Source organism: Eptatretus burgeri, chromosome 1 (genome assembly GCF_056783735.1).
Source record: "Eptatretus burgeri isolate ZD-2024b chromosome 1, Ebu_testis_v1, whole genome shotgun sequence".
NCBI lineage: Eukaryota > Metazoa > Chordata > Myxini > Myxiniformes > Myxinidae > Eptatretus > Eptatretus burgeri.
In genome coordinates, this window is record NC_140961.1 from 124,459,693 (window position 1) to 124,478,252 (window position 18,560).

Below are 18,560 nucleotides of genomic sequence, written 5' to 3' on the forward strand. Positions count from 1 at the left end.
TTGGATGAAAAGTGATGATTTTATGTGACAATGACCTTTTGACAAAATTATTCATGTTTTCTCCATATATCTCATTTTTTGGCACTCTCATCTCATTTCAGCACTCCTTTTTGCTGACCTCAGAAGGATGACAGGCTGAGTCTAGCCCACCTGGTATTAATTCAACAACCAAGTGGGATTTGAACTCAAGATCCTTGGATCCCAAAACCACCACCCTAACCATTAAGTCAACACCAGGCATTGCAAGTCATAACTCAAATAAATTAAAGAATATGGATACATATCTTCAACATTAGGACAAATTGGTGTTTGAAATCATGATTTGAGAAAGTCTGGCATTGATTTATATGGACTCGTACTTTTACACCCCAAAATTTTGTTTTTTGTCTCAAACACTCCCCGGCACTCACTGACAAATCTCTGAAAGTTTGACTAAGATCCGTACAGCCATCTCTGCGAAAAATGGTGATACACACACAGGCACACAGACAAACGGCTTTCTTTTCGTATCAAAGATGATTAACTCAATTACACGCAACATGAATGTTTGCTTCTTAAAAGGGATATGATTATTATAAACTGGTCAGTCAAAATGAGATCTTTAGTTCACGTTTTTCTTGCATAGTTAATCGAGTTGGCTAGTACTGCAGTACTCGGTTCGAACAGCACATTTTAATGTCCATCTTTAAATGATTCGCACCAGTCAAATATGGATATCATTGACAGGCAATCCTCACCTTATTAGGCAGCCAATCATCGACAAATTTCAACAAATGTTTTCTCTGACCATAAAATAAAAAAAATATTAGCTGTTCCACCCTCTTCTTTTCCCTCACTCGACACGTCCCGTGTCAGGATGCCGGCTATATTAATAGAGTGTCTCGCGAATATTTATAGCCAGCATCCTGATTTTCAGCAGATGCAATAAAGCAAGAAACGTGTAATTATGGATAATGGTTACCAATACTATGAACTCAAATTTGCTCAAAAAATTACTACTCTCCATTTGTATTCTACCATTTATAAGCAAAAGCCAAGGTTTAAGACATATATGTTTATATTACCAAATAATCGTTCAGAAAGAAAAATAACACGTGAATAGCAAAGACAGAAAACCAGTACATTATCACAAGTTTTATAAAAACATCATGACGACTGTCTCCAACAATATGAATCAGAAGGCTGCAGTGGAACACACTGATCCTGACTGCATTCAATCAAAGCATGAATAGGAAATTTATTTCACAATACTCTTGGTGCATTTTTCAACAAAAAAAAACCTTTTTAACACCCACCACATGTGTTTGATCTGGCGCATGCTCCCATACCTGACCCGACCTGACATGTGTTTGTGATTAAAGTGATAGATGTTTACCTTGGCATCCACTGGCTTTGTGGAAAACTTGTCCTTTTGTTCCCCATGCTCATTGTACAAAAGTACTACACGATCAGCAGTGCATACAGCAAGCTTACAATTGCTTGGAGTCCATGCCAGGCACGTCACTTTGGCTGCCGCCTCCTGAGACAGGATGAAAAGATACTGTTCAACAAATGTAGTGTACTACTCAAGTCAATAACTGAACACTTTACTGCCAGTCAATACATTTGTCCTGTTGCAAGAAAAGCTTCTGCAAACTTCTTTTTTTTAATCAGTCTCGACATGCTGTTGTGTTCTAGCCTGGGAATATCTTGCACACACTGACGTGTGTGTGTGTGTGTGTGTGTGTGTGTGTGTGTGTGTGTGTGTGTGTGTGTGTGTGTGTGTGTGTGTGTGTGTGTGTGTGTGTGTGTGTGTGTGTGTGTGTGTGTGTGTGTCCTCAACTCCAAAACCATTAAACCTATCAGCCCAAAACTTTGCATGCGTACTACAGGAACTCCAAGGAAGTGCATGAATGAAAATTGTGTGCTTCGGTAAATTTAAACACCTCTTTTTTTGAAGATGATTAATGGTTTACCTCCATGAAAGGCTTATCCTTGATCATCCCAACTTCGCCTCGTTGGGGTCTTAACCACCATTTTGATTCAGCCTATTCAAACATGCCTTGCCTTGAAAACACGATCTACTCTCACGGACTAAAGTGCAACATATAATCGAAAATTTCGGATTTGAGAATCGTATCTCGTGGACGAAATAAGTGTTGAAATCTGGAGTGAAATCTGAAAAAATTTATATAATTAACGATTCCAATAACTAAATGTATTTACTTTTAACAAGCAAGGCTGTGATTCCTCCTTCTCCATATTTGCACAAGAAAATGTGAAATTGGCAAAACATTAAATTTTGCTTTTTGAATTGTTCGGACGATTATATTGAGTGAAGAAAAGATTAACGAATGTGCAGAAAGTGCAACTTCATTGATCGCAACGAAAATAATTCACCAACTGGATCGCCGTGTTCTTCAAGTTGCTTTTGCAAACCATGGTGGCACAGTCCACAGGGGGTCCTGTTTTTCAGCAATTACGATTGCAGTTTTCTTTTTCACCGTTTTGTGCGATCTGCTTTCATTACAAAATATTAATATAACGATATGAATAGTTGCTACATTTTATTGATGGCTGGCATTTTCTGCAAGTGCAAAGAGGTATGTCGACAGCACACACACGGACGTGGGACAAATGTACACAAAGGACTCTCCGTAGGGGTGTGTGCATGCCTGATTGCTTAGTTACATGTGTGCGGGTTTCTCGGGTGCGAGGACCGAACTTGTACGCAAGCCAGTGGTGTGTGGCGCCTTGGAGGAGGTTACCCGGCTGTCTCGCGAACCATTTACTTTAGCATGCAGGGAGTGGACATGCTGCAACGCCGAAGCCACAAGGGGAGCTGACAGCCTGCCGTGCCGAAGCCATGCGGAACATGCCATGCATTGCGGGTATGGGAAAATCTGTGCGAGTGAAAGGATAAGCATATCGCCGGTGCACGGTTAGCATGGACCACAAGTAGGTTGGAGGAACATGTATGGGTGGTTGTTGAGGAACAAATGATCTCAGGAGCAGTTCCGCCTGCTAAAAAAAAGTGATCATTTGTCCAATTTGCACACTCTTTGACACCCCTTCCTCTTGTCGACCTCTGGAGAATTTTATGAAGGTAGAGGGGTTTGTGAGGAGGATAGTGCGAGGGGAGGGGAAGGGACGGCAGCATGGGGGAGGGGAAGGCAGTGTGAGGGGAGGGGTAAGTAGCGTGAGGGGCAGGGAGGAGAAGGCAGTGTGAGGGGAGGGGAAAGCAGTGTGAGGGGAAGGGAAGGCAGTGTGAGGGGAGGGGTAAGTAGCGTGAGGGGCAGGGAGGCGAAGGCAGTGTGAGGGGAGGGGAAGGCAGTGTGAGGGGAGGGGAAGGCAGTGTGAGGGGAGGGGTAAGTAGCGTGACGGGCAGGGAGGAGAAGGCAGTATGAGTGAAGGGGAAGGCAGCGTGAGAGGAGGGGTAAGAAGTGTGAGGGGTGGGGAAGGGAGGGCAGTGTGAGGAGAGCAGAAGGCAGTGCGAGTGGAGGGGTAAGCAGTGTGAGAGGAGGGGTAAGCAGTGTGAGAGGAGGGGTAAGCAGTGTGAGAGGAGGAGTAAGCAGCGTGAGAGAAGGGGTAAGCTGCATGAGAGTTGGGGAAAGCAGTGTCAGGGTAGGGGGGGGCAGCATGAGGGGAGAGAGAGGGAAGGCAGCATACCAGGGTGTTAACTATGGCTATAAAACGTGCCCAAACAGCAACATTTTCTTTTTAACCACCGTGTCATATGTAAAACCAGGTGGGAGCATTAAAAAAATTAAATCTCATGCTATCTATGTGGCAAAGTCCTGCCTACGTGCATACATTTAAGCTTTGCACCCCTCTGGTCGGCTCACTCCGAATTAGATTCATTCATGCTACACTTTGGGTAAGCCATTTTAAATTGGAAATGAAACCATCAATCATTAACAGCTCCCCCCCCCCATACATATTCCTGCAACCTCCTTGCGGTTCATGTTAACAGTGCATGTGTGCCAACCATATATTCAAACATTTCACTCGCACTAATGCACATATTTCGCCACACCCGCACAACACAGAACATCCCATATGGCTTCAATGCCGCACCACGTCCAGTCCCCGAGTGCAGAAGCACATGGTTCGAGAGACAGCTGCACAAACTCCTCCACGGCGCCACACACCACAGGCCCGGGTGCAAGTTCGGACAGCGCGCCCGCGAAACCCGCGTATCGCACACACGTATCCAAGCATGCAGGCACACACACACACACACCCACATATATTGTTACAAATTTGGAAGCTTACTGCACACAACAGCCAGGTCCTATAGATCAGTTATATCGGTAAGTACGTGTTTCTAGTTAGGGTCCCGTCCCTAGTCTAATGTGAATTAATTGTACGTGTGCTCCGGAGTTATTTTAGAGTTGGGATTTTATGTCCCAACCAACGGCCCCCAACAACTCCCAGCTTTCGGCATTGTTGGTGCTCTTTGCTCGCCGGCGAGTGAGCGCGTGCGTGGGTGGAGTTTAACATGGGCATGGCATCCCTCTTTGGCCAATCAGCAAGGAGCGGGCGTCTCACACGCCCCGTCCCCCACTCAACACCATCGCCATTACGCACGTGGTCGGAGGTGAGGAGGTAGGCGGAGATACAAACGCCTCTGATCAGGACTCCACCCAGAAGGGTGGGAGTTGCCCCGCCTACCGTGGGCCTGTCCAATGGGAGATGGCCAGGGAATCGCGCGATAGGTCCGACCAATCAGGAGGCGAGTAACCAGGAGAAGAAGCCCCTCTCTCCTAAAGAGGAAGAGTGTGGTTGTCGGGACCAGCGTTGAGAGACGGAGATCGTGGCGTTTTACCAAGCAGCCTGTCATCGTGTGTAAGACATTTCTTGTGGGAAAGGACATTTCAATTCAGACATTGCCAACCTGGCATCCAAAGCCAGTGAGTGGTTGTTGACAAGAGTGCATTCTGGAGGATCGTGGATCGTGGTGATAGCGGTCTGCAGTCTTGGGACTGGCAACGCCAAGGTCGTGGGTTCGAGTCCCATCATGGTGGTTCGGGTCGGTGTGACCGCACGAGGCGGGACAGGTACCCCGAGGCGGGACAGGTACTGACTGAAGACCCACTGAGGTCCATTTCTTTGGGTGTGTGTCTGTGTCCGTGGGCCCCGTCTGATAAGTATAATTGTTAAGTGCTTTTGTTGTACATTATTTGCATTGCTTAGTCGGATAGCTCTGCCCTTACGTGCTCCCCTCGTCCCCCGATTATAGTTAATAAATTACCCTCTTGTTGAATGTACCAGCTCGATCCTTGTCATTTTCTGCCATTGGTTTGCTACGGTGCGTATCGGGGATTAGGAAGGCCGTTGCCGTAGTTGTCCATTTGGACCGATGGGCCTCGGTAACCATCCGCTCGGGTTACACACAGTTCGAGCACGGTAACGGCTCGTTCCGCTCGAGGCCTGCCGAGGGTGTGAATTCCCCGGAAAGCTTTGCCACATGGATACTTAGGTATATTGAAGTTGGCAATTAACCCTACTCCATGCGGTCGAATTATTGGCGATTCATGGTCCTGGAAGGGACCCGTACTTTCGGATTTATCTGAAAGGTACGACCTAAATTCTGGGTGTTCGGTGGAGCCGACTCTACTGCTCCCCTTAGCGGTCGTGCTCGCCACCGAGACCCAGCACCACAACAATATTTATATTTTATAATGAAAGCAGATCGCACAAAAAGGTGAAAAAAAGCAAAGTTATTTCTATCCATTTGTACCACTTCGTGTGTGCTGTCTCCATCCCTCTTCGGTTACAGCAATTTCCGACTATTTGAATATATTGCAACAACTATTAATATATTTATATTCATATTTTGTCATGAATGCAGATCATACAAAATGGTGTAAAAGAAAAAAAAAACCTCTTCACTTGCAGCAACAAAAAAGTACCTCTTCGCTTGCATCAACTGGTAACTTTTAATAAATTGCAGCAACTATTAGTATATTTATATTAATATTATGTAATGAAAGCAGATCGCACAAAACGGTGAAAAAGAAAACTGCGTATGTAATTGGGGGAAAAAAAGAAAAGGACCCCTGTGGACTGTATCGCCATGGCTTGCAACAGCAGCTTGTAGAGCACAGCGATCGAATTGGTTCATTATTTTTGTGCGCTCAATGAAGTTACACTTTCGACACATTGCTTAATCTTTTATTCATGCACTCGAATCATACGAACAGGAGAAAAAGTTAAGTTTAATGCTTTGCTTACGTGAATACACTTAGTTATAAAAAATCACGATTTTTTTTTTTAATGCACTCCACATTTCGACATTTGTTTAGTCCACAAGATCCGAAGATCCGATTCTCAAATCCGATATAATATTTCGATTATATACTTTAGTCTGAGAGTAGATTGTGTTTCCAAGGCAACACACGTTTGATGAGGACGAATCAATATGGCGGCTAAAACCCCTGCGAGGTGAAGTTGGGCTGACCATGGACAAGCCTTTCATTATATTAAAAAAGGGGTGTTTAAAATGATCCAAACACCCAATTTTCATTCATGCACTCCATTGGAGTTCTCTTTGTTTGCCTGCAAAGTTTGGGGCCCCTCGGTTTCATGATTTAGAGTTATGGAGGAGACACACACACACACACACACACACACACACACACACACACACACACACACACACACTAGATTTTGTATTAATTGATAAATCAGTTATATTACTCCAGCAGAAACACGGAACGGACACAACATGGATATGGCACAACACAGCACAGACACGACATGAACACCGCCCAGGCACTCAGACACCACAGACAAAATGGCCAACAAATGCTTTGTCCCACCATTGCAGGTTGACCAGGTGTCATGTATGTAAAGGGATCATCCTGTTTTATACTTTCCTGAAATGCCATTTGTGTCTTTTGTCATGCCATGTCCATGCTGTGTCGATGTCCTGCCCCAATGGAGGGAGGAGTGGTACTCGGAGGGAGGTGGGGTGTGGGGTGGTGGTGGTGGGTATTGTGGAGTGACGGTGGAGGGGGGTGTCGAGTGGTGTTGAGTATTGCAGGGGTGATGGTTGATGGGAGATTGTGGGGGTATGTGGAGGGGGGAGTGGTTGCCTGTGTACATGTGCTGATAGCTGGGTAGAGATGGGGTTGCAGTTTCAAGTGACGGCTGTTTCTTCTGCTTAATCGTGGGGATGGCACCCTGTCTCAATCATGGCAGATAATCACAAGATCTAGCCATCACTGTTGTTTCATAACAGTACTCCAGAAAATGTTCCGAAAACAAAAGCGAACATTTTGTCGGCCCAATACAAATTCGAGTATTATGGACAAACCACATCCACTTTCTGGCAAATATAGGGTCTTTCGGCCATTGCTGTAACATCAAACCATCTCGGTTTGTATTACTACAACCACCAAGGATGCATCAACGAGGCATATTTGTGGAAAATCGAAAAAATATTCAATTGTCCTGCGTTGTAACCCGCAGGCAGCACAAATCTGGCATCGATTTCCAGGTGTGACATGGCGGTTAAGCGTGAAAAAGAAGATTTCAATTTTTAATCGCAAAATTACCTACTTTATAAATCATAAATCGGAAAAAGACACATCATATCTATTTTGCAGGGTATCTAGGGATAGATGAGCTTTGAGGTGGTGTGAGCGTTTGGGTTCCTCTTAAAAAAAAATTCAAATCATCGCATCCGGATCCGTAACGGGTCTTCACCAAAATCTAATAAATTCATCATCGTCTCACATCCAAACTGTACACCAGGTTTTGTCCAGGTCCGTGCATAACTTTTTGAGATATCCTGCTCATAGACAAACAGAAAATCAGGCAGGGGTGAAAACATAACCTCCATCCACCTTTGGTGGCAGAACTAAAAATGTGCAAGAAACTGATCCCCTTAACTCCAGACCTCTCAGCTTCCTTCCAATCATCAGCAAGGTCTTGGAATTTATCATTGCAGTTGATATGAAAATCCTACTTTTCTCCAATAGCCTCATCTCGGATCATCAATTTTGTTTAAGATCAAGTCACTCCACCTTGGACATGCTGCTTCTAATCACCCAACAATGGATGGAGGCCCTCATTGTCAGACGGGAGTTCAGGGACGTCTCTCGAGACATATCGCAACCTTTCGATACAGTCTGGCTTCCTGCCTTGGAATCCAAGGCAAACTCCACACATGGTTTACTGACTTCCTCCACACTCGTAGCCAACTGGTGGCTCTTTACGGAATCCTTTCATCTCCTCTCCCTGTCAAAGATGGAGTGCCCCCAAAAGGCAGCGTTCTGGGCCCAGTCCTATTCCTGATCTTCATTAACAATCTCTCCGACTCTCTGAAAAATCCTTGCAGCCTGCAGCATCTTCCCTTTCTTCAGACCTTGAAAAAAAAATCACAAGCTGGTTAAACACTTGGAATCTTCTTCTTCTTCTTTCGGCTGCTCCCGTCAGGGGTCGCCACAGCAGATCATCCGTGATGATCCGCATACTGATTTGGCACAGGTTTTACACCGGATGCCCTTCCTGACGCAACCCTGGTCGCCTCTTACGACACAGGGATAAGGATTGGGTTTCGCCATGATTCCAGGCTGCCCGACACCCTCTCATAACGTGGCCCAGCGCAGAGCTCCCATCCTCAAGCGATCCTCCAACCCAAGCCGGATTACAGGCGCACGCCACTACGCCCAGTGGTTAAACACTTGGAATATGTCTTTCATACAGACAAATCTCACACCAGCACTTATCACTATCTCTCTCCAAAAGGACTGTCTGGCAAACCATCCCCCACCCTGCCCCATCCCCCCCACCCCCCACATCTACTTTCTGAACAACCCTCTTGAGGAAGTTCAGTCATTCAAACTCCTGGGTTTCACTATATTTCTTGGATGATCTTTCTTGGGCAAACCAGATTTCAAAATTGGCTTCCAAAACCAGTGGCCAACTGGACATCCTATATCGTACAAAGTCCTTCCTTGACACATCTGAACTCCTATCCACCTGCAAGGCCTTTATCCAGAGCTTGATGGAGTACTGCTCTCACTTCTGGGCTGGCTCTGCTGACTCACACCTTGCTCAGCTTGATGCTGTGGAAACCAGGGCCTTCAAGATCATTTCAATCTTACGGGCCAATCACTTTACCATCACAGACAGGTCAGTGATCTTTCTGTCGTCTACCACTTCTTTTCTGGTCTTGCACCCTCTGCTCTTTCTGTTCTTTGTCCCCCACCAAGGTTCCTGCAGGGCACACATGGTCCACAATCAATCCCCTTCTGGTGTAACTCCCCAAATCCAGGAACACTGCTCACCTCCAGTCATTAAGTCCTCTCCCCCCCCCCCCCATCTGTGGAACCAACTTCCACATTCTCTTCAATTTCATTCTTCCCTCCAGATCTTCAAAACAGTTGTTCAGCACCATCTCAGATCAATCCAATTCAAAGCCATGATCTTTCTACCCTCATTAACCCTCTCATCCCAATCGCTCCTCCTTCCAAACCTCCAGTTTTTCCTTCCTGAGAGTTTCCTTCTGTATCCATCCTGATCACCCCATTCGTCCTTTCTTGCCCCCCCCCTCATTACTCCCCACACCCATTGTTTGTCCAAGTCTCCCTCTATTTTGTCTTTAAACTCTGCTGTTGGTGTCCCCCACCCCTCTCTTTGTGGTTCCTTTTGTCCTGTTGAAATCCTGATCCGTTCAATGGTCTAGCTTTTCCACAAGCCTGGACTCTGTCGATTTGCTGAAAAAAATTGCTGAAATCCTTTGCTCTAACTGCCTCTTTCAATCTATCGATGTAGCCATTCTTTCATTCAAAATTAGTTTCTTTCATGGAGATTGTTCTTTCTTAAACAAACATGCTATAAAGAATGCTAATAATGCAGATTTTGAAAGATTTTAGGCATGGAGTCATCACATGATAATCTCACACAAAAGCCAGAACTAAAATGAAGCTGATAGCTTAAAGTATGGACACCAGCGCACCTAACAGCTTTATTTGAGTTGTAATGGAAATTCTCAGTTTGCAAGCTATGAATGATTGTCAGGAAGAGGAACCTTGGCGCAGGAGGAGGCCATTACGAGGCTTTCGGAGTGCTCCGGGTTTGTTTCCGAAGCCACCAATAGACCATGGGCCGAGCCCCAAAATTCCTACTTTCCCTGATCTGCAATAGAGAAGCACTTTATTTGACCTTTAATGATCCTAGAGTATATTTATAAGTATGTCTATTAATGTTCCCATCTTCAAAACGTACGTGTATTTGACAGAAATCTGAAGAAAGGGACGCTAAAATTACTCTTGCAGCCGACGATCTCAGGGAAGTGATGACGTCAGCTTAGTTCTTAATTGGCAAATCATCGTGCTTTTAACAGGGGCTCCACCAAAACAAGCCAATCACAGTCATCGTACAGTGGGTTTCGTTGTAACGCAATGTAACAAAGAGCGAGTAAACCTACGCGTAGTACGACGTGACATGGAGTGCTGCATGCATTTGGTGGACCAATCTGCAGACAAACTGATTAGTTTTTCGGATGTTAGCTGGGGAAAATTTCGCGAATGTGTCCATCAGTGGAAGGACTTGAATACCAGAGAAGGTGCCATTGCTACCAAAGCTATCCAAAGATTCCATTTAGAGCTCGTGTTGGCGGAAGAACAACTCAATGTTGTCCCTGCTGGCCCTGACCACTCCGTTGGATATCAAAGTGCATGTTATATGCGATTTACTGACAAAACAAAGATCGAGAGAGCCAAGAAAAGACAAGAACGAGAAAATCAAGCTAAAGAGTGTAAGTACTGTTTATTGAGAACGAGAATCCTATTTTGTTTACCTTTTTTTGAATGAAATGATTCAGCCCTTTCATCTTTCCCCCCCAAGTGTACAATAATGGCGACTATTTTCTCTCGCTTGTCCCACGTATTACAATTTATGTTAGTTGATAATGCGAGTTATGCGATTTGCGGTGACAGTATAATAATTGTCTACAAAAATTATTGTATGAACATTTTTATGAACTTATATCCATCTCCACGTCTCATAGGAATCTTCTGACTCTATACCGTTGTATTGTATGGTATTATTAATATTATAACTATCATTCCAAGCTTAGGCAATGCCATACACATGATACACTTCCACTCTTACTCTTAATCTTATTTCTGAACAGCAACATTTAAATCTAAAAATGCTAAAACATTAAAGTTGAGTCAAACTTAGAACTACATCAAAAACTTAGATCTAGTACTAGTAATAGGGTCTAGTCAACGAGTATACTACTACCACCAGTAGCAGTTACAGGTCGAGTAACTTCTAGTAGTAGTCCATAGTCCAATAAAACATTTCATCACATTTTGATTGTTATGTTATGACCATGGAATATTTCATATTCAAGAGTACTTATGTTTGTTAGGGAATGAATGACACTAGTTTTAGAAGTATCAAAGACACCAGTATTTTAAGTTTATGAAATAATGGCAGCCCAGGAGTTTTAATCTTTCTGGAATTTATGATTCATTCATTTAATATTATGAAAATCAGCACAACCAGTTTGCTATCGAAGAGAAATGTCATTGTAATAAAAAGTCATAACAGTTAGCAGAGATTTTTTTTAAAAAAGCGACAGTAACTGTCTGATTTGAGATGTTCAAACATGAACAGAGACAATGTTTTTAACAAATGTGATGAACTCTGTTTTGTGACTTTCATTGTAATGTGTTTTCACAATTTTAAAATCTGTTATTGCAACACTGACCATATTGTATACACCTTCGTTTTTAAAAATTATGGCACATATAGGTTGGACATTAAGTTTCATTGCATAGTTGTAAAGAGTAGTGATAATGTGATACATGTATGTAATTGCTGCACCCTGTGCTTCAGGATCAACAGTAGGAATAAAACACATAACTTCCATAGGGACAGTCAAGTCAAGTTTTTAAGATTTGGCATCTTCTATTTATTAGAGAACAAAAGTTACATGTATTCAATGTAATTAAGCTTTATTTAATGACTTTACATAGCAAATTAGAGTTGTATGCTTGTAAAACAATTCACATCATGACATCCTCTTGCAAATAACACGCTTATTTCATCAATGAAATGACAGTAATATACCTGTAAGAGCTTATGCAGCATTTGTGTGGAAGCATTACTTTCAAATGTATAAATCATTAAATGAATGTATGATTACTGTACAGCATAACATGTCAGAAACGACTGAGAAAGTAGTATGCGTCAGCAATGAGCTTGTATATAAACGTTACCTGAATGGTATCTCTTGAGTAACTTTTGATTATATTTAGTACAGTTTTGGATTAAGACATACATACGAGGTGTGTTCAAAAAGTATCCACACTTAATTTTTCGTGCGTAAACAAATGAAGCTAGGGAGGCGTGGTTTGGTGCACGTATGTAGGCGATCTTAATCCATATGCGTGAATATTTTCCCGCCTGCAGAAGCTGTCAGTCGCCGACAGACCGCCGATGAGTGAGGAAGTGTAAGTGAGATGTTAGGGTTAGCCCTAACCTAACCTAACCCTAACCCTAACCCTAACAAACCCTAACACCGTCGGATTTTCGTTTTTGACAAAATGATGGATCACTGTGGTCTCATCGCCAGTGATCACTGTGTTGAAGAAGTTGGGATCGCTGTTCACAGTCTCCAGCATGTCTTGTGCGATTTCCAAACGGAGTTGCTTCTGCTCGATCGTTAACAGCTTTGGCACGAACTTCGCTGAGATTCTCCTTAAGCCCAAATCCTCAATCACAATGGAATCAATGGATCCAATGCTGACGCCCGCCTCATCTGCAAGTTCTCTGATCGTGATTCGACGATCCTGCATCAGCAGGGTCCTCACTTGGTCAATGACGATCTCATTTCGGGATGTTGAGGACCTACCAGAACGTGCTTCACTTTCCACTGATGTGCGACCATCTTTGAAGCGGTTGTACCACTCTTTTATCTGTGTGGTGCCCATTGCTTCGTTCCCGAAGGCCTGTTGAATCTTGCGGATCGTTTCCACTTGGGAATCGCCAAGCTTTACACAGAATTTGATGCAGTAGCATTGTTCAAGTTTTTCCGCCATTTTGTCAAAAACGAAAATCCGACGGCGCTCACTTACACTTCCTCACTCATCGGCGGTCTGTCGGCCACTGACAGCTTCTGCAGGCGGGAAAATATTCACGCATACGGATTAGGATCGCCTTCATACGTGCAGCAAACCACGCCTCCCTAGCTTCATTTGTTTACGCACGAAAAATTAAGGTTGGATACTTTTTGAACACACCTCATACATGTAGCTTAAGACAGAAAAGGGAATGGTAGCAGAGAGTGAGAGATAGAGAGAATAAGATTTGAAAATAAAACCAACAATATCTGAGTTGTTTGTATGGTGTGTGTGTGTGTGTGTGTGTGTGTGTGTGTGTGTGTGTGTGTGTGTGTGTGTGTGTGTGTGTGTGTGTGTGTGTGTGTGTGTGTGTGTGTGTGTGTGTGTGTGTGTTGTATGTGTGTGTTACGATTGTGGATCGTGGCGATTGCATTCTGCAGACGATCGTGGTCATGGCTGGAGCGGTCTGAGACAGTGGCGAGTGTGGCTTGGTCCCGTTCGTGGGCCGTGGACTTTGGGTCATGGGTTTGAGTCGGTGACACCGCACGTGGCGGGGAGGTACCCGGCTCTACCGAAAATAGACCCACGAGGTCCATTTCGTGTGTGTGTGTGTGTGTGTGTGTGTGTGTGTGTGTGTGTGTGTGTGTGTGTGTGTGTGTGTGTGTGTGTGTGTGTGTGTGTGTGTGTGTGTGTGTGTGTGTGTGTGTGTGTGTGTGTGTGTGTGTGTGTGTGTGTGTGTGTGTGTGTGTGTGTGTGGGTTGTATGTGTGTGTTAAATGCAGCAAAATCTAACAGTCACAAGTAAATGGTGATCTTAAAAAATGAAAGAACAAGATCTGTGTCTGTTGGACTGTGTATAATTATATAGTTATACATTTTATCAAAAAGAGGGAGTGGACTGAAGACAAAAAAGCAATATTCGGGTGATTAGTGCACAATATTTTTTGGTCATTATAAATACAAGAATATGTATGGTTGGTGGGGTACGAGGATTACTTGTCCATTCAAAAGTTCTATCTCGAGTCTAAATATTTACTTAACTTACGAAGTGATTCAATTTATGTTTCACCAGATATGGTTGCTAGGGAAATTTTTATCATAGCAACGACCATCCAAATGTTTTTTTAAAATAAAAAAAAATTCACAGAATTAAATCTATCATTTGGTGATCTGTACAATTACCAGTTTGCTTGACCATTCAATTTTAGTTCTCAAGAAAACGATTAAGACGTTTGAATATCGCCGTTGCTATGGAAAGGAAAGTCCTTAACAACGGGATTGAACTTTTCCTTTGTTTTTAACATTTCCACTTTAATGTGCAAATTTCAAATGTGGGAACATGTAATTTATGTTTAATACACACCTATTTAACACACCGAACACACTTGTAAGGACTTCTCAGGTGTAGATCACGGAACTCAAAAACTAAGCATAATTTTTGGGCTTGGCCCATGGTCTACAAAGGTGGACAGAGGTTAAGTTTTCACTCCTGTTTGTCTGTTTGTCTATGAGCAGGATATCTCAAAAAGTTTTGGAAGGATTCGGCCGAAACTTGGTGGACAGGTTGGCTGTGTGACAAGGATGAATTGATTCGACTTTGGTGAAGACCCGGATCTGGATATGGATACTAGAATTTTTGAAGTAATTCTTCACCATTGAGAGATCGGGACAAAAACGATATATCGCATGATATAGCTCAAAACGTTTTGGATGGATTCAAACGAAACTTGGTGGGCAGGTTGGTTCTGCGACGTGGACGAATTGATTCAATTTTGGTGAAGATCTGGATCTGGATAAGAGAATTCTTTTTTCACTTCAGTGATTCTTCACCATTGAGAGATGGGCCCAAAATGATAAATAGCACGATGTTTCAAAAAGTTGTGGACAGATTATGACAAAACTTGGTTGATGAGTTGGGTATGTGACAAGAACCAGCCAATTAGATTTTGGAGGTCCAGATGCAGATCCGACCTATCAGTGGGATACAAAACGTAAACTGTTTACTGTTCAGCCTGATGGAGGTATGCACTCTACCAAGTGCCGTTCGAGTTAACAAAAGATTTGTAATCAAATACAGCTTCGGAGCTTTCAGGAGGAACCCGAAGAGGCAAATAAATGTAAAGATGTTGTGATTATATTTTCATTTTGTACATACAGTATTTCTTTTCTTCAGCCTGGTGTTGGCGCAGTGGTTAGGGCAGTGGCTTGGGATCCAAAAGGTCCTGAGTTCAAGCCCCGTTGGGCCACTGAATTAATACACCAGGGGGTTGACTCAGCCTGTCATCCTTTCGAGATTGGCAAAGTGAGTACCAGTGTACTGGGCCGGTGTATACCCCGGTTAAAATAGGTGTACCATATCCCTGTGTCGTAAGAGGCGACCAGGGTTGCGTCAGGAAGGGCATCCGGCATAAAACATGTGCCAAATCACTATGCGGATCATACGGATGATCCGCTGTGGCGACCCCTAACGGGAGCAGCCGAATGAAGAAGAAGAAGAAGAAGAGTATTCCTTTTCTTCATGTCTTTGTGCACTTAATGAATGTGGGTTGATAAGCAGTGATTTATTGGGTAATACTTTTGTTAAGTCATGTGTACTTGGAATTTGTTTAGAATGCCGATGAAAACTCACATACTCTTGGTCGAAAGAGTATGTGAGATAAATGTGACCAAAGCATCCTGCCCTTTTGGGTGGTGCTCCATGGTTCCGCCGGATGGAGACCTTTCTTTATGATTTCCATCTCTCTGCAGAGCAAAATGATGACAGCTGCACTTGTGATGTGGCTTTTTTTGACAATCTACATTTCACAAATAAATTGCTTTCTCTGACAGTGATGAGGCTGATTCGTTTGAACAGGCCATGAACGAAACAACGGCTATTTCCCAGTATCCTGCAGAGCAATACTGCCAGCTGCTGGTTACTTTTGTGTTTAATTTCAGCCCCTTGTATGGCCCATGCATCTTACTACCTTCCTACCTTTCCCTCCTTCAAACCTCTGTCGTCTTCTCATCACTTCCAGGCTCTCTTACACTTCATTCTCTTCTCTTCTCTTCTCTTCCCTCTCTGATAAAAAAATTATCAATTTAATCCCCTTTCTAAGTTGACAAAATATGTTCTATGCATTCTCTGAGGAAGCCGCACCAGGTTGTCCGTCCCAAGTCTTTTCTGTGTTTGTTGCCTCCTGCTAATCATCCAATCTTTCAAGCATGCCAACTTTCATCACCCCATCCCAATCTATTTTACTCTTGCTAACTCCTTCACACCACTGTTTTTTCGGATTTTTTTTTCTCTTCCGCTCCTGCGACTCAACGCCTTGTTTCCATTGTTTGTTCATTTTTGTCTGTCTGATCCACGTGATCCTCTGTCAGTCTGTAAAGATATGGCCCTCTGATGTAAAGCACTTCCAGGGCCTTAAGTTCAGTATTTAATGCCACTCTCAATGATAAGATAGTAAACGTTATTTTACAATTCTATTATTTTTCTATTTCACTCTTTTTCGATTTCAACAGACTGCTTTAAATTCGACCTTTCCTTCATCTCGTGTCTAAAAAGTCCAACTGCTACAATGCTTCTTTTCTCCATTCTCTTAATTCTCATTTATTACATCCCTCATGTAATGTCTTGAGTTGCATCTCCAAACTAAAAATAAAATAAAAAAATATCCCAGTTTGCAATGCATGTCCATGTTCCATCAATCGTCCTTTTTTTCCAACTTCAGTGCAAATTCACCCCACCTACTTAAATCTACCTCCTCCGAACCCCTCACCTGTTACCAACTCTCCTTACCCCTCCCCTCTTGCTTCTCATTCTACATCTGCTCTTGGCACCGCTTCACTGTTTTCTGCTTCAGTCTCAGCTCCTCCTCTGTTGTCCAAAAGTGTGTGATGTTCTAACATCTGTGGGCTCCATTCTAAGCGAACAGATGTCTCACTCTCTCAATCAGAACACTTCTCAACACCACAAACATGTGGCTCCTTTCCTCTCATTTCACCTCCCCTCTTCCCAACCCCTCAAAACTTGTATCTCCCCCTGCCCGCTCCCTTCTTCACCATACCACGGCCAAGTCTCATCATTCCCCTCTCCCCACCTCTTCCATTTCCATCCTGCTCCTTGGCCGTGCCTGCTCTTATCGTCTTCCCTCCCTCTCAAAGCTTCTCACTCACAGAAAGCTTCACACTCTTACCCCTCCAAGCTTCCCTCTCACCTTTCTCAAAAACTCCCCATCTCACCCTTCTCCCTCAACTCTCCCCACTCATTCTTCTCCCTCCAATCAACCCCCTCACTCCCCCTTCTCAAAGTCCCCCCCTCACATCCCCTTCTCAAAGTTGCCCCCCTCCTCACATCCATAAAGCTGCCTCCTTCCCATGCCCTCCTTCCTCCATCTCATCACTCCACCTCCTCCAATTTTCAACTGCCTTCTGCCCCTCTCTTATTACTCTCCACTGTAACTCAACCAAGCACCACCGAACCTTTTCTCCTCCTCATCCTGCCCTCTTCCGAAGCTCTTCTGCAATCCCCCACACTTTTTCAACAACTCTCCTTACCTTCCCCCCCTCCTCCCTCGTCCTACCTTCCCCCTCCCCTCCCATTCCCTGTACTCAAAGCCTCCTCCCCTCCCTCTTCATTAACAGTGTGGACCTCAAATATCTGGGGCCTTTGCTCAAACCTGGCAGATCTCTCCATGCATGTTGACACTGAGAAACCAGGCATAATCTGTTTAACAGAAACTTTCCTCCCTCAAGACGTCTCTGACTCCCTAGCATCTCTCCCTGGTTACTCCCTCCTCCGGTATGACAGACCTGAGCCTTGTCCTGGTGGAGGAGTTGCTCTCTTCATCAAAGACTTGATTCCTCACTCTCCATGCACTGCCCTCACTCCCACATCCCCAGGAATACCTCTGGCTACGGCTTCCCCTCCACTCCCACCTCGTGTTTATATGTGTGCTGTACCGTCCACCAAACAGTGATGACCATTTTCACCTGACTATCCGAAAACAGGGACCAACTTCTATCCTCTCATCCCAACTCTCTCTTCCTCATATGTGGTGACTTCAATTGTCACCATGCCAGTTGGCTTGGTGTGGGTACTTCTCACCTGTCATGGCACTTCAGCAAAAGATTTCTGCGACTCATTGGAACTGACTCAATCGGTCAACTTCCCGACCCAGATCTCAACTAATGGTACTCCATCTCTTCTGGATCTGATTTTGACCAATTTCCCTGAAAAGATCTGTTGTTCTTGCTCCACTCCAATCAATACTTCTAACCCCATGCTTGTCAAAGTAGACATGTCATCTCTATGGCTGTTATTGGAGAACCAGCACAGTCCAGTCTGGCATTTCACTCAGGCTGACTGGCAGGGTCATCAAGCAGCCATCAAACTTATAGACTGGTCTTCCATCGCTACTTTCTCCAACATCAACTTGTCCAGGGAATTATTTCAAAGAAAATCGCTCTCCCTCATGCACAGATTTATCCCCTCTCGTCTACAGTTGTC

General features: G+C 44.0%; 1 protein-coding gene across 2 annotated transcripts in view; it reads right to left on the minus strand.

Annotated features, from left to right (window-relative positions):
- IFT172 (intraflagellar transport 172) overlaps positions 1-18,560 on the minus strand; it is a 445,633-nt gene that overhangs the window by 403,570 nt on the left and 23,503 nt on the right. For both annotated transcript variants that reach the window (XM_085896864.1, XM_085896871.1), the window contains exon 2: positions 1,376-1,519. In XM_085896864.1, the coding sequence (XP_085752990.1) occupies positions 1,376-1,519 (144 nt within the window). The remainder of the gene's footprint in view (positions 1-1,375; positions 1,520-18,560) is intronic.